Source organism: Anarrhichthys ocellatus, unplaced genomic scaffold, assembly GCF_004355925.1.
Source record: "Anarrhichthys ocellatus isolate YVR2014 unplaced genomic scaffold, GSC_Weel_1.0 scaffold242, whole genome shotgun sequence".
NCBI classification, from domain to species: Eukaryota; Metazoa; Chordata; class Actinopteri; order Perciformes; family Anarhichadidae; genus Anarrhichthys; species Anarrhichthys ocellatus.
Window position 1 is genome coordinate 11,259 of NW_022280272.1, and position 24,939 is coordinate 36,197.

At 41.2% G+C, this 24,939-nt stretch overlaps 2 protein-coding genes across 2 annotated transcripts in view; both read left to right on the plus strand.

The window, feature by feature from the left end:
- LOC116401071 (collagen alpha-1(XIV) chain-like) overlaps positions 1 to 10,806 on the plus strand; it is a 13,584-nt gene extending 2,778 nt beyond the window's left edge. Inside the window, exons 4-12 of the mRNA XM_031879291.1 lie at positions 68 to 121; positions 729 to 782; positions 1,338 to 1,409; positions 3,414 to 3,449; positions 4,758 to 4,824; positions 5,273 to 5,461; positions 5,701 to 5,778; positions 5,864 to 6,019; positions 10,011 to 10,806. Coding sequence (XP_031735151.1) covers positions 68 to 121; positions 729 to 782; positions 1,338 to 1,409; positions 3,414 to 3,449; positions 4,758 to 4,824; positions 5,273 to 5,461; positions 5,701 to 5,778; positions 5,864 to 6,019; positions 10,011 to 10,279 — 975 coding nt within the window. The 3' untranslated portion in view covers positions 10,280 to 10,806. The remainder of the gene's footprint in view (positions 1 to 67; positions 122 to 728; positions 783 to 1,337; positions 1,410 to 3,413; positions 3,450 to 4,757; positions 4,825 to 5,272; positions 5,462 to 5,700; positions 5,779 to 5,863; positions 6,020 to 10,010) is intronic.
- Positions 10,807 to 21,879: 11,073 nt separating this feature from the next.
- Positions 21,880 to 24,939, plus strand: part of LOC116401072 (zinc fingers and homeoboxes protein 2-like) — a 94,727-nt gene continuing 91,667 nt past the window's right edge. Inside the window, exon 1 of the mRNA XM_031879292.1 lies at positions 21,880 to 22,211. The gene's annotated coding sequence lies outside the window, so the exon portion shown is untranslated. The remainder of the gene's footprint in view (positions 22,212 to 24,939) is intronic.

The window sequence follows — 24,939 nt, forward strand, 5'->3', positions numbered from 1 at the left end:
TGTATATATATGTATATATATGTATATGTATATATGGACTTTATGTGACTCTTGGTGTTTTTTTCAGGGAATAGCTGGCAGACTTGGAGGTCCAGGCAGAGACGGACCAGCAGGATCCAGAGTGAGTCACCTTGCAAATATTACTGTCACTGTGTGCAATGGGGGGGGGGGGGTTGACCCTTCAGAAATTGAAACCTCTCTTTAGATATTAATTATTAATTTAGTTTTCAATCTAAATCTAGATTTAATTTAATTCTGTTGCACCAAAACCTTAAACCCTCACGTACAAGAGATTTAACTCTGAAGAAAGTTCAGGGACAAACTCAACCCAGTTGAGTTTTATGATGCTGCTGAATTTCTGTTTAATTTAACTTTAACTCGCTTTTTACTGAGCTAGCTGGCTTGTTTGCAGTATTTCACATTGTACTAAGCCATTACACTTAGTAGTAGTATTACACTTTGGATATTACAAGTGGAATCATGTACTACTTCCCTCTACAACTACTACTCTTGTATACTGCACCACTACTGTACTTCTATCAGCTGTACTAATACTACTAGCGCTAGCTATATTTCTGCTACAGCTACTTCTACTTATATACTACTTCTCCCACCAATGACTTCAACACATTTCAAAACCTATTTAGAAGCGACTCGCTGAGCCGAGCGATGAAACTGCCAGAAGCAGCGTCTTCCTAAATGCTTTTTGTTTGTTGTCTCCTCCACAGGGACTGCCGGGTAAAGACGGGCCGCCAGGCAGACCGGGTCCCTCAGGAACTATCGTGAGTGCAGGTTTTAAATGTCGACTTTGTTCGTGTGTTGTGCTTGTGATTCTCCTTCTGGACTCCTGAAGGTTGATTTTAATTGGAGCTGTGACTGGAGGAGATAATTATGCAGCTTCTGGGACGTTTTTCTTCTTCCAGGTAAAGATGCTTATTAAAGTTGAGCAGTGAACAGGCGAGGAAGTGCCGACTCTACGCTGTCTTCTTCTTCTTGTTTTTTAAACATGGCACTGATCCAACTGAACATTCCTGTAAAATCACCTGAAAGCTACGTTTTGCTTCCAAAGCTGCAGAATCGATCGAGAATCAAGCACCGGGAAGTGTTTTATTTTTAGACACGTTGATTTTGAAACAGTATGAATTCATATTAAATGTGGACTTTTATTCTGTTTCCTGTTATAACAGTTCACATCCACTGCTGTGTGGAGTAGTTGTGACAAGCAGCAGTGGAAATATGAATGTATGCATCACAATAAGTGGCGTTGTATATTATATTTACACGTTTTAGCTTCTTTGTTTGAAGTGGACTCTGACTGTGATTCTGTGTCTCTTTAGGGGACGCCAGGAGGCCCGGGGGCCCAGGGTAACACGGGCCCTTCAGGGAAACAGGGAGATCTGGGACCATCGGTGAGTCGACTTGTCCGCCTGTAAAGAAGGAAAACACACCTCACCTCTCTGACAGAAGGCCGCTTCACAAACAAAATATAAGGAAGTCACGTCAGTCAGGCTTAACGGAGACACAAAGAGTGTGTGTGTATGTGTGTGTCTCGGAAGGATTAACAGGATTAACAGCTTCCTGTCCGGTCTGAAGGTCCACGAGTCTGTCAGTCACACACACACACACACACACACACTTCCTTTGACTGTTTTCCTCATACCTCTCACTCAACAAAGAAAGACCAACTGATGAGGACAGATCCTCTCTTCCTGTCTCTTCATCCCTCTGTGAAGACGTTTTTAACAGGACGAATAGTTTGAACTAATCTTAGTTTCCAGGTTTGTACATCAACTATACTAATAATCTTTAATGCACGGGGATTTCCTCTCTCAGAATCCGTGCAGTAAACAGTTTAACTCCGGCTGTTTGTTCACTGTTCATACAGCACATGAGAGAACTACTGATTCACCTGCTGTATGTCTTAAAGGAGCTTTGTTATAATAAAGAAGAGGAAACGCTGATGGATGATGTTTAAAACATAGAAATATTACATATTATATTATCAGAAACAAACATTTTTGGAGTCTAAACTAAACGAATGACTATCAGAAGAAAAGGCTCACATGAAATCAGAGGATATTTATTTATTTATTCATCAAATGTTTAATTTTGTTATTTGAAAAACGAGTGAACAGGTTATTATGAATCACCTCTCATCTTGTGAGGAAGGAGCCTGGAGGAAGTAAAACATATCAAATAAATACCCACAATTGACATCATTTTCGACGTTTTCATGGTAACGTGATATGTTGCAGCAAAGTGCCGTCCCATTTGTATTCACACCATCTCAAGCGCTCACAGCCTCTCACACTCACCAGGTGACGTCAGTGAGTCCCTGAGGGTTCAGGGTTTGAGGTCTTAGGGGGGTCATTAGGACTGGAGGAGCGGAAACCCAACCAGGAAGTGGTGACGGGCACAGAACTACACATCCTACTTCTGCTTATGCGTAAACAAATAAACCCACGCTAAAAAGGTCATCCACGTGGGAGAGTTCCATCATCGAGTCTTTTTGTGTGAATGTATGAGAAGAAGTCTTTTATCACATTGTTTCTAACAGAGTGTTCTGTGTGAGAGCCGCTCTCTGCTTTGACATTCATTCCCTGATTAAATGAAACGCTCGCAGACAGTGAATCACATGTAAACCGCGCCGCCGACGAACGAATGAGATTCAGTGGGAGGTGAAAACAAACTGCTGACAAAGAGACATGTTGTGAAGCGTGTAATTACTGCTGCGTGGGTGGACTGCACCGAGCCTTAACTAACTACCACACGCTGTCAATTGCAGGTCTTGATGTGAACTTATCAGAGTAAAATAAAAGAGTTCAGGTTTTAGAAAATACACAGTTTGAACAAAGATTGTTGTTTTTTTTATAACGACTCAAATGAAAGTCAAAAGAAAAGTTAGTTCAACGAGCTCAGATTCTGTCTGGTGAAGGAAACACATTTCTCAAACGATTTAGATCAGATTTAGAAAATTACTTTTATTTTTTATTTTGTTCTCTCAGGGCTTCCGTACAGATACGTAAAAACTTCTAAAATGTCAAACAGCACGTCCAAACTAGATCTTGCAACTTGATTCAATGCATTTTACTGCTGCGGTTACAAATTAAGACAAAGTCAACGATGGAAAAAACTAAAAGGTGATAATTGTCAGTCTTAAAAGCAAACAATAATCATTAAAATCCACAGTTCCCTCGTCGTTATGGAGGTAAGAAAACCTTCCAGAGGCTCAGAGTTAATCAAAGGGACTCAACAAGACGGGAGGAACAAAGTAATCCAGACTTGTAAGAGGATTCGTGAGCTAGAGAATCATTTTGCGTTTGCGTGAATTTCCGTAACATCTGAACCGGTTAAACTTCACAGCTTTGTTTCTGGGTTTTTATCCTCTTCTCATTGATTCTTCTCTGTTGCAGGGTGTTCCTGGAAGCAAAGGGGAGAGAGGTGAACGGGTAAGTGGTGTCGTTTATGCAAAGATGGAAATAATGAACGACTAAAGTTACTCCGCTCTTTTACTCGCCGGCAATGTGGGTTTCCTTCAGAACAGAACATGAAGAGCTGCGAGATAAAAAACTAAAACGACTCGCAGGTTGAGCAGAGCATGAACGCTCGTTTTAACATTCCCTTTAAAGGTTTAGTCAGTTAAAAATGTGAAATGTGAAATTTGCAGGCGTCAAAAAAGACAAATAAAGTCAATGGGAAGACAAAAATGGAGGCAAACAGACAAATATTCAGTCCGGATGACTCCAACTGAGAAGTGTCCCCTGGAGCTTCAATTTCACTAAACAAGTAAAGTTATCTTTAGTTAGATGTTTAACTGCTCTAAATAGAGTTCAGGTTTTGTGTTGTAGCATTAAGGTTTGTTCTGTCAGACAGGGAACCGGCTCTCTGGCTGTTTGTCTGACACCTAAGTCGGGGTAAACATGAAATGTCTTCAATAAAAACTATAAAAATAGAACATGAGTAGAACACATATTGGACTGTTTTTCGTGGTCATTTGGCATGTACAGAAGAAAACTGTTTCATTGCAATTGTTTATGCGATTGTTGTTAGTTGTTATGGGGACGACACACGTCAATAAAGGCTGTAAAATTTTGCCGCATCTCGTCAGGAAGAGAGCGAACGCAACTTTGGAGACGGATGGCCGGCTAGTTAGCTAGGTAGCTAACGTTAGCTTGTCCTTCTCCGGAGTAGAGGCGAGTGTTAGCAAGCTAGCTTAACTAGCCAGCTGTGTGCTAGTTAGCTAGCTAAGTTTTAATTAATGTGTTCATGGCAGACTCTTGTAGAGAATCAAATGTTCATGCTAACATCTCAACATCTTTAATGACCCTTGGATCTTTGCTGTTTACACTTTCTTTGATTTTCTCCCATACTCCGCCATTTTGTCTCTTCCCCATGATGCATTGCGTGACAGTCCATCAAAGTCGGTCTTACATTAGTCGCTTTGCTTTAAAGAGATTGATGCAACCGGTACATTTAAGTGTCAAATCTCACTCAGACTTGTATTTAAGACAAAGACTATAAGTCTGTTTTTATGCAACCAAACACAATAACAAGTATGATTTAAGAAATATTCATACACAAACACATTGTGATATTAATCGATGGTACAGATTGTACAGAACGTCAATTTATTTGTTAAAAAATATACATCTGGACACTTTATTTAAAGTCGTGGTCATCAATGTACGTCAGTGCAGAAGGGAAGTCTAGATACTAACAATACAAATATGAATATAGTTCTGCTCGTGTGTCTTCAGGGGGACCTCCAGTCGACGTCATCAGTTCAAGCCATCGCCAGGCAGGTCTGTGAGCAGCTGATTCAGAGTGAGTCAAAACACCTTCTGTATGTTGGGTTTGAGGGACCCGAGACCTGGTTTTAGGGTCAAGGTTAGGATGTGGTTCTGGTTAGTGTCAGTGGCTAAAGGATGCATCGTCAGCACGGACGCATTAAGAGACAGCGGTCCCCTGGACGTAGACGTGCAACACGTCCCACCATCTTTTCTACAGACGATACAAGACAGACAGACCTTGTTGTTCAGCCTCTGTTTGTATTTTGTGTCTCTTTGTGTTCGTTTTATTTTTGTTGCAGTTATTTCTTTGTGTCTCTCTGTGGTTGTTTTGTTCCTTGTGAGTCTTAGTGTGTCTGTTTTGCTTCTCTAGTTGAGTCAGTAAGGAACTTCTCAGGTGTAGAAATAAGGTTTGTGACTCCATAATCCGGAATATTTAATCCGGTTTGTTTTTGGAAACATGTCCCCTTTGTTTCTGTGTTCAGGCCACATGGCACGCTACAACTCCATCCTGAACCACGTGCCCAGTCCACCGGTGTCCATCCGCACTGTGCCAGGACCCCCAGGAGAGCCCGGCAGACAGGGGACCCCGGGGACCCAGGGAGAACAGGGACCCTCAGGAAGACCCGGCTTCCCCGGACAGAACGGGCAGAACGGCCAGCCTGGAGAGAGAGGTAAAGGGGCGAACACATGGACTGAGAGTCGCAGGTGGTGTCTAGAAGGTTTCAGATGTTGATACTGAGGGATTAAAACTACCATAAGTCAACTCCTTGATACAGAAATAAGATGATTGATAACACGAGCATAAATCCTGTTACAACACTGTTTTACCTGTGTGTGTGTGTGTGTGTGTGTGTGTGTGTGTGTGTGTGTGTGTGTGTGTGTGTGTGTGTGCGTGCGTGTGTGTGTCCAGGTCAATTGGGAGAAAAGGGCGAGAAAGGACCTCAAGGCGTTGGAGTCCAAGGCCCCCGAGGACCTCCAGGACCCCCTGGTACATTAAACCACACCATTCACCAGAAGCTCTCGATCTGGTCCTCCAGGTGGTTTCTTACTAACTCCTCCTCCTCTCCTCTCAGGTACCCAGGGGCAGGGCAGACCTGGCAGCCAGGGTTCATCGGGGCGACCTGGAAATCCTGGGTCTTCTGGTCGGCCCGGTGTCCCCGGACCCATCGGCTCCGCCGGGCCTCCGGGCTACTGCGACCAGAACTCCTGTGTGGGCTACAATGTTGGAGGTACGTAGGGTCCCTTAAATAAATATGACTACACTAGTTTGATCAAAAATGATTCAACAATAATAGTTTATAGTTTCTACTATATTCTCTCCTTGTTATTGATGTTTCATTGAAGGAACTGTCAGTATAAGTGAAGTAATCGTATCTACTAGACTGCTGTGTAATTACAGCCGCTGCGCGCCAAGGTTGTTATTAGAACAACAGAACTTTCAAGTAATTTAATTAAAAATCATAAATGACACACTTAGTATTCATGCCTTACTTCTGCTGTATGTAATTATAAGTTAATTATAGAATAAAACCTCCACCAGCTTGTTTAAAAGCTGGTGGAGGCACGTCACTGAAGTCAAACATTTGAGGGAGAAACGTGAAACAAATAAAATCAAAGTCAGGATGCAGTCTGAAATGCATGAGGAACGAAATTGTGTTTTATGTAGAAATTTCATTTGATAAGTTCAGCTTGTTTTTTCCCCCTGAAGGGTCACTTCCCCTGAATCATTAAACAGATGAAGCTGTAAACATTACACGACGATATATTACTTTTGTTTCATTTGGTCTCAAAACCTCAGCAAGTAAAGTTAAGACAGTTGTACTCAGTGGGGAAATGTGTTTATTGTGATTTGGTGAAGCAGCCGTTTAAGCTGCAAACATGGAACAAGAGGAACGACCTATTGAGCAGATCACTGACTGAACTCTGCGTCTTCACACTTTATGACTTGACTTGTGTGTTAAGTCACTCTGGGTTCAATGTAAAGATGCTGCATGGAGGGTTTTCTTCTTCATGTATTTCACTTTTAAACACTCCAGAACTCGGCATGCGAACAACAAATGGCAGCTTTTCTATCTGCTACATGTTCATTTGCTCTCCAGCGTCCAGACCAGCGATTTGTTTCCGTTATTTGCGGGAAAAGACGGGAAATGATGTCACAGTTAGCATCACAGTACTCTCGTCCCGAACACAGATCAGCAGATGTGACTGTTTAACTCTTGTGCATCACTTCAAACAAAGTCTCTGAAGTCTTTAGAGCAGCGATTCCCAAAAACATGAAACAAATGAACAGAATTTCTTTCATAGTCGTATTTATTTATATCTGCAGTTCACCTTTAAGCCACATGGGGGAGCCTGGATGTTCGTATTGTTCTGGTAATTGTACTTTGAGTCTAATATAAACGTCTGGAGTTCATTCTGTTTGTTTAACTGATGAGAGGAAATACAAAGAATGAGATCGTCTGTTAACTCCACCTAAATAGATTGATTTGGTCACATTATAAAGTATTTAACATGTGCATATGTTTTCAATCACATGCATTAATCAAACGTATATCTCTTCAAAACAGCTGTTTATCTGGAAATGGCAGAAAAAATGATCATGAATTCATCCATAAATTCACTCCTCTGTCAGTGTGCAGACAGAGCCTGTTGGGAAACGGGTCTCGATGAGTTTTTGGGGCTTTTTAGAAACGTGTCTCCCCCCCCAAAAACAAAACGTTTTAGAAGCACTGCTCTAGAGGACAACAATGTATGTAAGAAATTATTATTCCCCACTTTTAATGAGTTAAATCTCCTAACTTCAATCTTAATCATGATTACTGAATATGAATTCATTTTCAGAATGTAAACCCTCTAAATGTTTGTTACCGCTGCTGTTTGTTAATGGAAAAAAAAACACAACAACATATAATTCTATTATTGTTTTGCTCCATAATGCAGCAGTGATGCCCCTAGTGGACACCAGGAGAATAACATGTGTTTACCCCACAGGGCAAACATGAGAACATCTGTTGGAAAATAATACAACATTGAAGCCAGGGCTTGAGATCAAAAGCCTGATAGAATAGAATGATTGATTTTATGCGTTGTGGTTTGAATGGGTTTAAATGGGGACATTTGTGTCCTTAAGGGTCTGAGTGATACGTGAGTATTATAGGAGCTGAGGTTAAACGTCCAACATGTATTCCATATGCATCAACACAAACAGAGTGTCCCTGGTGATGCACAAGGGTTAAACACTGCAGCTATATTGATGTATATTGAACCATGTCATTCATTCTAACAGTTCCATAGCTGAAGAAACCCAGCATGACTCATCTTTACCTGTTAAATGCATGATTGTGTTAACCCTGGATGTACGTTGAGGTTAAAGGTCACACAGCGGCCTAAGAGCTGCTGCTCAGCTCGCTGCCTGCAGGGCCGTCATGTGAGTAACGTCTGCATGTTGTGATCTTTCCTCCGTCTTTGTGTCCGTCCGTCCGTCACCGCCTCGTTTTTCAACATCTCACGTCTTCTTAACCCTCCGCTCAGTATTTCAGTGACGACTGAAACCACAGCGGAGCTTTTTTATCTTTATCTGCTGCAGAGGCTGTAAAACGCTGCAGGTGTCACATCATGGGACAGACACGTAATGTGATGTACAGTAAATATAAGACCGTTATAAAGTGGTGTACAGGCAGAAACAACACGACAGGAACGCCAGAAAATAATCTAAATTAAAACAATAATTAGAGTTAATTAAACAAATTGTGCTAGTTTCTGTTATTGTCCGTTCTCATCTCAACTGAAATCAAATCTTTATTTTTTAAAAGATAAACCACAATGGTAAACGATGAAGCTGGTCTTATTGTTTATTCTCCTTCATTTATACAACTTAAAGACCAAAGACGTCAATTAGTTCGTCCAGCTCTCAATGCTCTCATTCATGCATTCATATTTAATATTTGAGTCTTTTCATGGTAAGAAGACGTGTTCTTTAATCATCTTCTCCTGACTTCTCCTTCTAGATGATGATCATCCAGGGCCTCTATTTTAAACCACAAGCTTCACCGACTCAATAAAAACTCCTGTAACATTAAAAAAAACTCTTTAAGAGTTATTAATCTGCACGACAACTTAATAGAGATGCTGCACGTTGTTTTAACCTTGCGTGTGTAGATACCTTTAAAAAAAATCACGTGAAAACCTTTAATTGTGACAATTTGAATGTGAATTAATTCCAATAGTGTATTATGACCATTGAGGGTGAAAATATAAATGATTACAGAGCCAGAGCAGCAGGGGAATATTCACAGAAAAAAACTCATCATCTTTTGTAAATAGACAAAAAAAGCTAATTCACAAAAAATTTATCAAAAATTCCGAGAAAAAAACTTGAATATTCTCTGAGACTATTAAGTCATACATTTGCCAAGAGCCACGTCGCTTCACTCTGCATGAATGGATGAACCTCATCACACCACAGATGGCAGTAACGTGAAGCCATCATCTGCATATTGTTGCTCCTGAAGTTATTCGGTCCTCTGAGCGAGCAGAAGGTCCAGAAACAAGAAGCATCCGTTCCTTTCATGTCCCTTATGTTGTTCTTTTATGAACATAATGCTGACGGTCTCAGTATGTTATTATGTTACGTTGTCAGATGAATCCCAAATATTGCTGTTTCTGAGGACCTCTCTGACAGACAGCCTCTGAAGGACAAGAAGGTCCTGGAAGATGAAAATAAATAAATACTAATATAATTCATATATTTATAATTTTTCTTTATTCTTTATAATTTCAGAGAATATCCAAGTTGTTTTTTATCCCCGGCTGCGTGATTTAAAATATATATTTATTTTACCTACGATGGCCTCTATACATCTTCATAATTAATAAATAACAAATCTAATGATTGTTGAAACTTTGACACATTTGCACAATAAACAAGAACGTTTTTGTTTTTTTTTAACATTTGATTTGCGGTTGTGAATCCTGAATTCATCCTCTGAACTCTGCTTTCAATCCGTAACCCTGGTAACCCTGGTACCGTTGTCCCTCTCATCCTCTTCATCCTCTTCATCCTCTTCCTGTCTCACTAACCCAATCAAACCCCCAACGATCCGATCCAAAACGTTGCTTGCTGTGGTGGCGGGGTCGGCCATCTTTGTTTTGGGCTGTCACTGACCGTCTGCCTGTGTGACTGGCTGCCTCGCCGCCCTCGCTGCCTGCTTTGGTTTGTAGAGGATGTCACTGACCGCGGCGCTGTCCCCGCAGTCCAACTGCCGCCCAACGTCTTCCAGAACTACGGCGAGGCCGAGGAGGAAGACCCCTACCGCTACTACGAGCCCAACTACCCGGCCCCGCGGCCCGTGGCCCCCGACGACCCGACGCTCCAGCAGGACGACGCCGGCGTCCACCGCGTCTCCCGGAGCCTGGAGGGGGAGGAAGAGAGAGTCGGGCCGAAGAGGAGGCTAAAGAGAGCAGCGAAGACGCCGCCTGGACTCATTTAACGAGGAGGAGCCGATTGGAGGCCACTCGCTGTTTCTGATTGGGCGGTTTGGAGTTACGGACTAATCAACAAGTGCCTGATGTTGAGGATTTCTTATGGACATTGTAGAGGGGACGGGGGGCTTTATCAGGTTGGGACTATTTGAACTCATCTATGCTTTTGAATTAACTCCAAGAAAACAGGTTTGATTTGTTTTTGTCGTCGTCTCAAAATGGATTCAGCTTCACATGGTTTTTATATTTCACGGTCCCGCGACACGTCTCTCCGTTAACGGGTTCGTCATCAGGTCGATTGGAGAAAAGGAAGCCGGTCCTGTTTGTCAGCCTTCAGTTCTTCTGTTTGTCGTTTACCTGGTTGGTTAAAGTGCCTCCTGATCATCCTGCTGGAAGATTCTGGAAGAAATGTTAAAAATACAGAAATGTTAAAAAGCTGCAACAAAGCATTGATACACAGAAACACGTGCAGGTTACCAACGAGCAACGTCGTCACTCTTTGTGTCTTCATATATATATATATATATATATATATATATATATATATACATATTTACTCTTACTTTAAATGGTATGACTGCAGAGCTAACATCGTGACAAATTCAAAAGGTGGAAGCTGTGACGGTTAACTGGTGTTTTTAAATGATTTTTCATGTATCTGTCAGGGACGATGAAGAAATGATGATACATTTTAAATAAATTAAAAAAAGAGATTTTTTTGTACAAGATTTAGCGGCTAGCTCGACATTAATACAACTAAATAAATACTGATCTGATATACATTTAAATTCACAACACAAGATAAGTATTTGATTTTGTTTACTAAATACTGAAATTATAAAGTCACACACTTTACGACCGAGGTGCTAACGGGTAACCACCTCAAACCACCGCCTGTAAATATACAGATTATGTTCTCTCTCCGTAAACAAACTAAATAAGAAACAACGATTCTATGCAGACGATTCAACGGAAAACATCCACAAATTTCTGACCAAACAACAGGAAGTGAAACATTTCTAGTCGAAACCTGCGTCTTATTTTGTTGTTTGAAAGGCTCCTAAACTCTCCAAGAAGTTTCCATCTTCACTACAAAAATACACAAAAGCGTTTATTTATGTCAAGTTCTGCATGTTTCTGTTTTCCATTTCTCCCGTGATGTTTTTATTCTCGTAGAGCCGGAGACTCGTTGTACTGTCACATATCAGGATTTATTATGTTTTGTCATTGTTACAGTATTAAGCTCTGTCTTTGAGAAGGTTGATGAACAGAAATGCGTTGTAAGAAACAATAACAGCTGATGTAAAACAGAGTTATTATATTTCTGAGTAAATGTATTTTGGTTTATGTGTCGAGTTTCTGGATCCAGTCTTTGGATTGATCCGCCTCCATTTGTAACTTTTATTTTAACGTTAATTTTCGTTGTTCCAGGACAAAAGTCTTTGGTTTCATTTTTCACATTTTATGCAGAAACTGGAGATTGATCTGAAAGCTGATTATATAAAGAGTCCAGCTGTACTCTGTTAACGTCGCTCTCTCTTTCTGAGCGAAATAATTTGCCAAATATTCAAGCACATTTTAAACTTGGTATTGATTTTTCTCAAAACAATAAAACTGGAGTACGACCGCTGTTTCCTGTCGTGTGTTTGGTGTTAAACTGTCGCTCAGCAGGTGAAGTGACTCGACTCTAGTTCATCCGGCACTGAGCAGGAAGATGAAGCTCTTTGTGGAGCTGAAGGAAGATGATTGGAAACCAGCAGGTGAGCTGCAGCTCAGGATCCAACAACACCACAGCTCTGCTCTCAGAGAAGCAGAGTCAGACCGGGTTCTACAGCAGCTGATCTAGAACCTGAACCACCGTCAACAAGAACCTGCTGCCTCTCTGTCATCCACCCTGCAGACAACCGAGGATGCTCCTGTCCAGCCCTGGGGGGATATTGTTACGCTTACACTGCAGAGCAGAGTGAACATCTAACTATAAAGAGTGTGTGTGTGTGTGTGTGTGTGTGTGTGTGTGTGTGTGCGTGCGCGCACGCGCATGCACCTCCTGCTGTTGAGCTCAGCGGGTTGAGGAGCCTCTCGGGTGTAAATATGATCTGAAGTGTGGATGAGAGTGATTAATTATTCACGTTCACAGAGTGAGACCCGGGCCGGGAATCAATTATCTCCTGCGTCACCACGAACACGCCCGAGCTGCTCTCATCCTCTCATCCTCTGTGTGAGGACGGCTCGGAGCTGCTTTAACGGGACGAGTTCCTGCAGATATATTTACTTTACATCCTTTTACTTTCATTGCTTCAGCAACATCTGTATCTGAGATCTGTTAGATGTAGTAGATTTCCTCTCACACTGTTTATAATGTAAATATTAAAGTACGTTCTTTCCCTCCCGTCTGTTTGTTCATGAAGTGAACTCGAGTTGTTTAATTATTATTTATGTTTAATTTTCCTGAAGGAGGGTGTTATTGGAGCTCTGAGAGGCAGATCTCAGTAGTGTTCTCTCCTGTATTTATCATGACTTAAGAACGAGTCAAATAAAGGTTTTGCTCGGTTAATATTTTGAATTTAGCTTTTTTTTCATCTGTAACACATGACCCATTTAAAAGGAGAAGGCATTGTTGACTTATTTGTCACATGACTTCCTAACTTCAGTAGTTATTTTAATCCAAACCACCATCTTTCCCTAAACCTATGAAGTGGTTTTGTTGCCTAAACTTAACTAAGTTGTTTCCTGTGAAGACGGAAGTTATTCCACTAGAGGCTCCACGGCCTCATCTTCTAAGTGAGACTGAAAGCGTTCATGTTTTCTTTACTCACCTGGGGAAAGAAGACTAAACTAGATTTCTCTGTTTGATCCTTTAAAAGCGTTTCTGCTCAAACATACTGAATTGGAGGAAATGAGGATCAATACATCCAGAAGCTACAGATATCTGAGAGCAGGAAGTGGTTCAAGAGGTTAAAAGAAAAGAGATGGAGGACGATCTAACTAGAGGAAGAGGATTCAGGACCAACACATGATCATTCATGCATTGGTCCTCTGAGGACGCCGGTCCAGGAGTTAAAGGAGGACAACACTCCCTGCTCTGCTTCAGCGTGTCGCCTCCTTATAGAACCAGCGCGTGAGTCTGAACTCAGAGCTCATGTGAGGCTGCGTCATCAATCGCAGAGACGCTGAATGAATCCAGGAACATTAACTAAATGAAGATTGATCTCTGTCACTTTTCTCAGTGTGAGCTTCTCTTTAATTCCCTCTTTCTTTTAATTTAATATATATTTTAATAGAAATATTCCCATTTTTCTGCAGCAAAGAACACTGAAATAAACTGATCACAAAAACACCAACGCTCCTCTTTCCTCCTGTCTCTCTTCACCGCCATGCTTTCTCTATGAAGTTCAGAAAGCATGTTTTATTTCAACTTCCTGCTTTAAAAAAAATATCCGTTAAATATGTCAAATATTCGCAGAAGTATTTCACATTTTCCTTTTGTTTAGTCATCACCCCCCTGATGTGTACAGACCTTAAAGCATGTCAAAATGTTCTAGTAGAAACACTAAATATACCTGAGAATGAGCCCGTGTCTCCTTTAACGTGAGCAGAATGTCAGTTTGCATGGAAACGAGGTAAATTAAAGAGGAATTAATGAGCTTTAATTCTGACACAATCAGCAACACACACATCATACCGTGTTTGTTTTGTATCCGTCCAACAAATACAATTCATACCTCTTAACTTTAAAATGCTGATTCTGTTTCTGCTTTTATTTGACAGAAACTAAACCAGTGCACAGTGTGCAGTTCAGGGGCCGTGGGAGTGTCCAGTGTTTCCACACAGAGCCGAAGCACTCCTGCCTTTCTGGAAACCTTTAGGTATCTGCCGCTGATGTATATTCAGAGGAAAGAGGAGTTTAAAATCGAGCTGCACCTTTAACGCCGTCATGGCAGCAGCTGCTGGTGTGGTTTGAGGGGAGGACACTCGTGGTGGCCCGTCATCATCACAAGAGCTCAGCGTGTTAAACGCAGTAATCACAGCTCTCAGGCTCTGATGAGGTTGATTGTAATTAGCCCGCCAGTGAAATTACAGCATGAGCGGAAGATGTTTGCTCTCTTTGTTGAGTTTTATTGGAATCACAGAAACTGAGAACGAACAGAGAGCTGGAGGAAGAAATCTGTGAAATTCAAATGATCTGTGTGCATTTATATCTTCTCTCTTTTCCTTTGACCTTTCACTGGGATCTTTAGTCTTTATTAGCAGAGATGAGAAAGGTCTCGACTCGACTCTCTGTTTCTACACCGACTAAATGCTGCCCTCGTATGGTGAAGGTGACGTACAACACATACCAGTGAAATGTATACACCTCTTTTTCTTTACTCTCTGTTTTATTTATATGATATTCAAATGAATTAACTGTCTGAATGAGCTAATGTTGGAGACTGTTTGTAAACACAGTTCATTTAAATGTGATGAAACTTAATCTTCAGTGAGTCCTGAGTGTATTAATAAAGAGGAACACTTATTAATAAAGAGGAACACTTCACAGTTGCTGACCTGCGGTGGTTCAACTGGGATGTAGAAGTGAACTCCAGGTGTGACGGTGCGCTGTGACATCACTGTTGGGCGTTGTTACTGAGCACACTTCAGCCATGGCGTATTAGCGACGCTGTACAGAGAATGTAAATACCGCCAGGGTAACAATTGTTCTAAGCGTATATGAATGCGTGTGTCGATAAGAAGAGGGATTTATTGTTTGGTTAAATTACGTGAATCTTTTGTGTTCTGGATCTTTTCTGTTTGTCTCAGAGTCGGCGTGCTGAACATTCGTCCAGCCGGAGTCGACGTAATGAATGTGACTCCTGAATATTTCTTCTCTAGTCCGACACATGCGGTTCACATTCTGGGTCCAGATCCACCAAATGAGATTAGATCAGAATCAGTGAGATCAAACCCCATGTGACTGAAGCTGACCAATGAATGAATAACTGTGGTGACATGTGAACTTAAGGCTTCAAACAGACATCTGATGCTTTAGAAGAAAGACTTGTATTATTATATTATGATGCTGGAGGAGGTTCAGAGCCACATATGTTCTTTTGGAAACAACTAGACAAAACAATGCCAACTCGAGGTCCATTCAAGGAGCTGTTCTGGAGCTTTCTACCCCATCACATGATCTTCTTCAGCAGTTTTCACAGAATTGTAAATGTTTAAAAGACACTTTAAAGGGACTTCTTGTCCATGCTGGTCAAAGTCCACCAAGATAAAGCCCTGAGAAATACTTTTTATAACAAACTTCATCTCCTGAAGAAGATCATGTGATATGACTGAAAGCTCCTGAGCAGCTGCTACATAGACAATTCTCACCAGCTCGTCTCTAACTGTGTCTGTCTGCTGTTTGCTGCTGAGCCGGCAGTGCACAGTGGCATTTTTTACCGCTTTTATTGTGAAAAACAATGACGTGAGAGCAGCTACAGTGAACCAGAACAGTAAGTGTTGTGATTAAGATATTGATTGTAGACGCTTGGGCATCAGATCTCAGCAAGAACGTTGGTGAGCGAAATCAGGAATGATGGGACACAAGTATGAAGATGTCCCTTCAGAAGACGGGAGGGATTTATGAGAGTTCACAGCCAGACTCCGTCTCTCACGTCTGTGTAGCGACACTGTGGCTTTATATAAAACACGTCTGTGTGTAAAATGAGCCCAGAGGGTTGAGTTGGAAGTTATTATGCAGAGCAGGTGAAGCAGCTCAGCGTCTCCTCTGAATCTGAATAAACACAAACACAGAGCCGAGGCAGCCGAGCACTAACTCTCTCTCTCTCTCTCTCACAAGAAGGGTTGTTGTGTACACAAATCGAAACATCTGACTCCACGCACACGATGCATTAAAAGTGATGGGTCGCTGTTGTCCTCCCTTCTGATGAATAAACTATCAGCACCAGAGTGAGGTGACTTCCTAATGAGAGCCAAGAAAAGGACAAAGAGCAGAGCAGGTGACTCAGCTAAACCCTGCTTCATCCTGTAGACCTGGTCCCTAGTTTAGGGAACTAGGAATCAAGTGCACTTGAGAAGACTCCATTTTGATGATAATAAGAAAGCGTGTGTAATCTATGCAGTGAACGCTGCAGTGAGGGTTGTTCCTGGATTGGATCCCTAAGCAAAGGTCCAGAGCAAAGGCTCAGAACCTCCATGTGTGTGTTTAACTCTTCACCGTGAAGACACTGGTATCACTGCAGCTGTTGTGGTGATGATGGAAATAAACCCACACACATACACCAGTGTTTTCCTTTGTGACATGCAGGATGCAAAACAACATTATTCAGGTCAGCCTAATCTCCAAATATTGAATGAAAGAATAAGCACTGAAAGATTGCTTTATGTCTGCTGAATACAGATGATCACAGCAACAGAATCCAACATGTTTTAGGGTTTCAACATCTAGTAACACTTTGGTCCAGAGTGAAATCATTTAAATCCAGACATTCATAGTCCCCAGAGGATACAACCTAACACCTACATGTTGTAATCTAGCAGGTTCAAAATGTCCAACAACTAAGTTCAATAACATATCTCTTAAACAATTACTCCCATCAGCCCCCACTATACTTTGATTTCAACGCCAACGTAGCATGCTGACATTAATATATATATATATATATATATATATATACAATTTCAAGACTCAAGTGGAGACAGGGACTGATGCAAGTGGAGAAAACAATGCGGTGCCCTTCCTGTGGAGAAAGCCCAATGAAGTGCCGTCTAGGGTGCCCTCCCAGTGGAATAATTGTGATGCAGGGCCATCTAGGATGCTCTTGTTGTGAAGAAAACGTGATGTAGGGCCCTCAAGGCAGCCCTTCCAGTGGGGAAAACATGATGCATTGCCCCCTATGGTGCCCTTGCAGTGGAGAAAACGTGATATAGGGCTCTCTAGGGTGTGTTACAGTGGAGAAAACTCTATGCAAGGCCCTCTAAGGCCCCCTTGCAGTGGAGAAAACATGATTTGGGGCCCTCTGTGTTGCCCTTCCAGTGGAGAAAACATGATTTGGGGTCCTCTACGGCCCCCTTCCAGTGGAAAAAACGTGATGCAGGGCCCTCTTGGGTTACTTTGCAGTGGAGAAAACGTGAGACAGTGTCCTCAGGTGTCCATGTTGGAAAGAAATGATGCACGTTGGTGCCCCTATGCATGCAGCTGGTGCTCTTTTAATTTTTTTTCTGACCCTGCCCCTCAGACAGCCTGAGTCTGCCACTGACTTTGAAAGTCTTCCGGGATAGGCCTGATGACAATGTGCTCTGTTATCGCCACTTGTTTGACGACAAGAAACGCAGAGTTTCTGGGGAGAGGTCAGGGAGGACGTGGGATGCAGCCTGGAGGAGGAGGAGGACAGTCAGAACAGGTATTTACATCTGCACTCAGAATATGGTCAAACTTTGGACTTGTTTTGATTGTGGAAGACACTTTAGTCTTTTGATACAAATATCAGGAGAAGCACTCTTAACCACTTAAACGTAATCTACAATGCCACATTCTAATTTATTTGTTGATTTATATCTTGCATAAATAATTTGAATCTGCAAAGTGCAGTACTTGAATAAGTACCCTAACCCTGTTACTCTTCATCATTGAATATGAGTAGCAGTGTAAACATCTGTACACAGTCTGGTTCTAATACTGACATCAGGACACAAAGTTAGTCATCGAAGCTTGACGTCAGCTGGGGAAATTGTTGCTGAGTCACTTCTATTGATCAGCAACTCGCCATTGATGCTTAGTCTCAAATGTTTGCTGTTGTCACTCACAGTGCAGCCAGTATTTAGACTGCGACACTGTTGATCTGTCTGTGTACTTGAGCACGTTGGGCATTCAGTCCTGAGTGTCTTTATTAGATGATAAAACCGTCTCTATTTATTTTAAGGGCTTTTTTTCTGCCATGATGCACAAACTATCGCCTCCCTGTTTGGCCATTCCAGCAGATATTTCTCCTCATGGTTTAATTTATAGTGATTTGTTGTGTTTTATTATGTTTCATTATTATTATGTATCATTATAAGCCCTGTCTTCTAACCATGTTGTGTTTTATGGCACAATAACCTCAATTCTAACGAGACTAGTTGTTTGGCAAACCTCCCCGTTTCCTGTTTTAATGTTACGGATGGAGCTTCTCAAAACTAAAGCCAGTAAGAGAGCCGACCCACAGCCTCCCGGCACAGTGTGCTGAACTGTGACACCAAATAATGACTTGTTTTTTTGCCTTTTCAGGCGGCTTCATTTGATTAATTGTGTGAAGGAGGCCAGTGGCTGCAAGGCTCTGCTGTCACGAGACAAGAAAGAAAAACCACACGACTGCAGCGTGTTGTGCGGTTTTCTCCTTTTCTCTTTGCTGTTTGAACATTTACATCAGCTTCCTTTGAGTTTTATGACCGCTGTGTGATTAAAAACCTGACTAAAGCCTCCTTTGTATTTCTGATATCCTTTTTATTATGTCTCTTTGTATAGAGATATGATTTTTTTTTTGTCAAACCACAATTATATGCAAAGTCTCTCCCACTGTGCCTCACACATTTTCCTGTTTTTGTAGTAGACTGCACAGTTCAAATGGGCACCTGATTAATGAGTGAATGTGAATAACAACTATAAGATTCCTGTGGTTTGATTCTGCTGAGCTTTTGTTTCTGATTCTCTTTTTCAGCATTCTGGGCCACCAAAAGAGAACTTTCTCAGTTTCTCAGTGTATGAGAGGTGATGATTTTAAATAAAGAAAGACTACTGAATGGACCTACAGGCCCAGGGGGTCAGGGGGCCTCTGTTTGGAGCGTTAATATTTCCTTTTGGAAAGTCAATCTGCAAAGAGACACTAAACCACTACAAAGACACGCAAAACAACTACAAAGAGATACAAAACAACTACAAAGACACGCAAAACAACTACAAAGAGATACAAAACAACTACAAAGACACGCAAAACAACTACAAAGAGATACAAAACAGCTACAAATAAATACAAAACAACTGCAAAGAGATGCAAAACAACTCCAAAGAGATACAAAACAACTACAAAAAGATGCAAAATGACTACAGATGGATACAAAATGACTACAAAGACACAAACCAATTCAAATAGATACAAAACCACAACAAGGAGATACAAAGTGACCACACAGAGAGACAAAACGACTACAAAGAGACTCAAACTGACTAAAGAGAGATCCAAAAGGATAGCAAAGGGACACAAATCAGATACAAAACATCTACACAGATACAAAATGACCACAGAGACGTACACAACCACTGAGGCACTCAAACTGACTGAAGCAAAAGAATCTTTGCATCCTTTGAGTCTGGGTGCCTTGCTTCTCTGTAGGAAGGGTGTGTGGCCTGATCATTGCATATCTTTGTATTGTTGTTATTAATTAAATTATATTCCACCTTTTGTCAGAGCAGAAGACAAACCTCTTTGTTATTTTGCAAAGAGCTACGAATCTTTTTCATCTGCAGACATTTGTGACATTGACTGGCTCTGGATTACTTGTTTAAAGATGGTTTTTAAGCTTTGAGTGGTTCAGTTGTTAACTTTTGTTGCTAAGCAATGTTGGCAAAAACTCTGCTTATTGGCTAGAGCTGGCACTCTTTGCCTGGCAACATTACCTGATTGTGTATTCTGGAGACACTGGCAAGAGCTTCCAGTTGCAGACAACTCTTCTGCAGAGATGGCTCCGGCTGTGGCGTCGTCCTGTTGTGTGTTATTTTTCCTCAGCTCGTCTCTAAAAGCACAGCCAGCGCACCCACATGTGATGCTATGAAATAAGCTGTTTACTTAAAAAGCTTTTTTTCTGTAATGTATTTGACTTTGAATAAACTGCTGACTGGCAGACGGTCACAAGGCCTTCAAGTTCAGAGGATGGAAACCTGCTGCAGAATTAATTAAGAAGATGGCTGATTTTTAACGTGTTTTAGGAGGTAAATGTCACTTCAGACCGTGTGAAGATGTGATTCTTTAACACAAGATCATCTGAAACCTTGTGGGAAGCTCAAGGTTCAATATATTCGTCCATAAAAACATGGGAATTGCAACACTCCCCTCCTATTTCACAAGAAGCACCAGGAAAAAATGAAAAATATCATATTTCATCCTGAAATTTGGGGTCCGAAGCGACACAAAGACTGCTGGCTGCAGTGCCCTTGAGCAGGACACTAAATCAAATCAGTCAAACTTTACTTCGTACATTTCTTACAAGTTAGAGTGACTCAGAGTGCTTTACAGGCGACTAAAAATAATAAAGACAGCAGAAATGTAAACAGTTAAACTATTGGATATGAATGCACAAAGCAAATAAACGTGATGAAGATGTAATAATGAAACTAATTAAATACATGTATTAAAATAACTAAGAAATATAATGAAAAATAGAATAGATTTCCTTCCTTGTGGAGGAAAACATGCATTAATTATTAGGAGTCTGCACAGAGATTCTTATTAGCTTAAGAGGGTTGCCACTGGGTTAAGAGGGTTGTCTGGTAACCGCAGGGTCAACGGTTTGATCCTCAACTGGGACATGTCACGTGTCGTAGTGTCCCTGAGCAAGACACTGAACCCTGGCTCCCCGGGCGCCTGTCATTGGCAGCCCACTGCTCCCTATATACAGGGATGGGTCAAATGCAGAAGTAAAATTTTGTGTATGTGTATATGTATATGACAATAAAAAGGGTTTCTATTCTATTCTATTTTCTTCTTTAAAACAATGTAACATTTTAGTGATTTAGGATGATTAGGAGCTTGTTTCCTCTCATCACCACAGAGGTTAAAGGTTATTGATTCTTTCAAAAAAGGTATTGAGATCACTAATAACCTGAATATACATATAATACCTGAATATACATATAATAAACATACAGTACAGAGGGTTGTGGCTCTCAGACGCTCCTGTAGGTGTCACTCTCTGACATCTTTTCACAGAACTGCGTGGGGACGTTTCTACATTTATTACATCTGATCAGCTACAACAAGACAATTTATATCAAAAACACACGAGCCTGATGAAATTCAGACAGGGGGCGGGGTTAAACATCCACTCCCACACCTCTTATTTTAGATCTTAAAACTAGTTTATATTTCTTTATTTAAATGATGATTTAACTGCTCACCAGGTGTGATGCAGAGCTGAGGTCAGCTCCGGGATCAAACAGGTGTTATAGAGGAATCAATACATCATCGCATCATTTTTATTTACATGTTTACCAGAAGGTGGGTTTGTGTAATCATTTTGTCTATACAAGGAATTTGACTAGGTGGATGGTGCATAACATTAAAACAATCAACACAAAATACAAGACATGATTTAAATTCAGAAACATATTGAAATTTACAATAAAATATACAAATATGGTAAATAAACAAACAGATAAGAGTATATTAAAACAAATATATTATTAAAGTGCGGATAAAAAGGCTTTGCATACCTTAAAGTCATAATAAACTAAATATAAATGTGTGATATAAAGTCCCCTACAATGAACATATATGAACAGTGATGTTTAATAACGTGCACATCCACGAGGCTACAGCAGGAGGTGTGCGTGGCTGCAGACCAGCTCGTGCCAGTCCGGCTGCGCACATAATTTAAAAACTTTTCTGTGCATTTTTTTTTTAAACGTCACCATAGACGCCGAGACATTAAATCTCTCTTCTCTTTTTTTGGCATCCTATGCAAATATATGCTGACGTAAACGATCATGTGGTTTTTGTCGTCGATCCCCCCTATGAGCAACGAGGAGGTTTTCTCTTTTTTTTTTTTTTTCCTCCTCTCCCCACTGTTGTCTTTAGGTTAGAGCTATGCTACAATCTTTACTGTACACCAGCGCTATAGATATATGCACCACTCTGGATGTCTGGGAATAATAATCAACTTCCAGTTGCACCCTGCAAAACCCCCGAAGACCACACACAGGTAAGCACACGAGGAGGTGTTGAGGGGGGGGTAAACTTCTTATTTATTTAACTCCCGGTGGGGACATTTTCAACCAAAAGTGGACCGCAAAAGTGAAGTTATTAGAGCGGGTTGGTCGCAGCCAGACTGGCCGCCTTGGGTGTCTCTTGCCCGGGCTGCTGCTGCTGCAGCCCGGGCAAGAGACAGTCTGGTTTTTTACCGCTGTGGAGTTTTTTTTACTCGGGATTTAAAAACCTTCACAGCGGTAAAAAAACAAGAAATAAAAAGACACCTGGGCTGTCCAGGTAACTTAAGTTGTGGCTGCTCTTCTTCGGTGGTTTGCATGTGTTGTCAAAAGACTAGTGAATGTCATCCGGTTTCGCGTTGTTGTTGTTTTTAAAAATGTGTTTTTTTATGGTAGCCAACTTTTGCCGTGACCCACTACTCCACACTCCGCGGTGAAAGTGCACATAATAAATGTATTAGCCAAAGCGGAGCTAGCCGTTAGCCCCCCCAGGTGAAGCTAGTTAGCGTTAGCGCCTTTCCCCCCCTTCTCATGGCAGCACGAAGCGGGTTTAATGTCGGGGAAATGTATTTGTTTTGGCTGACTCTCCTCTCTCCTCTGTCTCTTCTCTCACCCCCAAGCCAAGTAGCTAAACACCCCTTACCCACCACCACCACCACACACACACCCCCAATCTCTTGACACGGTAGCGGTAGTTTTGGCTCGTATCGCCCGACTCGAGTGTTGTTGTTGCCCGGCTGTACGTTCGGTTCAAACGGGGCTATAGCTAGCAGACAGCCAGTCTGGCTGGTTTTTGGGTCATCTGAGGTGAAGCCGTCAGCGGGCTGTATAGAAAACCAACTAACCAACACACCGCCGCCTGCTCACGACTGCTTTTAAACTGTTTATTTAAATAAACAATACACTGCCCCGGTAGATAATATGGTTATTGTGTTTTTTAACTGATTTACGGATTCAAACCGTCGCTCTAACGGCTGCTGCTCCGTATAGAAACCGACCGTTGGTGTGTACATGCTGTACTGTACGGCGGTTAAAACGAACTAGTTTGATATTAAACTGGGTTTTACCGTAAATTGAACCGTTTGTTAACGAATTTAACGTCTTTAACGTGTTTATATGGAGACGAATAAGTGTTTTAAGTTAGTTGAATTGTGTTATTTAATTCGTTCACTTGTGATATATACGAACGAAGTGTCTGTTGGTTTGAGAGGAGGTTTTGGTAAACACGTTGACTTCATGCCAGTTCATGGCAGACTGGTTTTCTACTGGTTTAAATGCAGAAATAGAAACCCAGTATGTACAGTATTGTGGTTTTATATATATGGGAAAAGGCTGTTAGTGTGTATCATACTGGTTCGTAAAGAAACTGGCTGTCAGTTACCTTAATGGTAGACTGGTTTTAACTGGTTTAGACTGCCAGTATGTACAATAAACTGTTTTATATATATGGGAAAAGGCTGTTAGTGTGTATCATACTGGTTTGTAAAGAAGCTGGCTGTCGTTTACCTTAATGGTAGACTGGTTTTAACTGGTTTATGCAGAAATATGCTGGAAGTATGTACAGTATTCTGGTTTTACTACTGTTTTATATGAGAAGCAGGCTGTTAGTGTGTAGGACACTGGTTTGTGAGCAAACTGGCTGTCACTTTCTCTAATAACTGACTGATTTTAACTGGTTTATGCAGAAATAGGCTGTCGGTATGTACAGTATTCTGGTTTTAAACTGTTTCATATAAGCAACAGTGTGTATGATACTGGGTTGTAAAGAAACTGGCTGTCATTTACATTAATGGTAGACTGGTTTTAACTAGTTTAGGCTGAAATATGCAGCCAGTATGTACAGTATTCTGTTGTTTAAACAGTTTTTTATATGAGGATCAGGCTGTCGGTGTGTATGATACTGGTTTGTAAAGAAACTGGCTGTCATTTACCTTAATGGAAGACTGGTTTTAACTGGTTTAGACTGCCAGTATGTCCAGTATTCTGGCTTTTTATATATATATATATATATATATATATATATATATATATATATATATATATATATAATGGTGTGAAATGTTTTTTTACGCCCAATGACCTCTGACCCCTCCGGCAGAAGAATAACATCAAAAAAATAAACAAATCTACTTTTTTGACAGTGTGACTGAAGTGTGTTTTGGCTCTTAGGAAAACCCTCCTCTTCCTCCTCTTCCTCCTATACTGCCCGGTGACAGCGTTAACATCCACCACCACACAAAAAGTGTCAGATTTTAGTTTTTTTTTAATATTATCTCCCTCTCGATTGTTCTGGTTCATAATCACATTTCCTTTTTTTTTTTTTCTTCCATTGACCGACTTTTTTTTGTCTCATATTTTGCAGCTATTGTGTCGCCACCGTGTCAGGCTTTTTAATCCTATGATATGGATGCAGGGATCAGTCAGTCATGCTGCCAGTCTCTGAATCAGAGCACGCTCTCTAGCTGCTATTTATTTGTCACGAACGCCAACACACACACACACACACACACTCCCCGTCCTTGCTTCTACACATTCTCTCACATCACACACACACACACACACACACACACACACTTTCACTTTTCGTCTTCCTGCTCTGACACGCTGCTATTTCTCGCCGGTTCGTAGGAAGTGCAGCTGTGATTTTGCTGTTGCCACCTAACCTGTCACCCCAATCCACACACACACACACACACACACACACACACACACACACACACACAC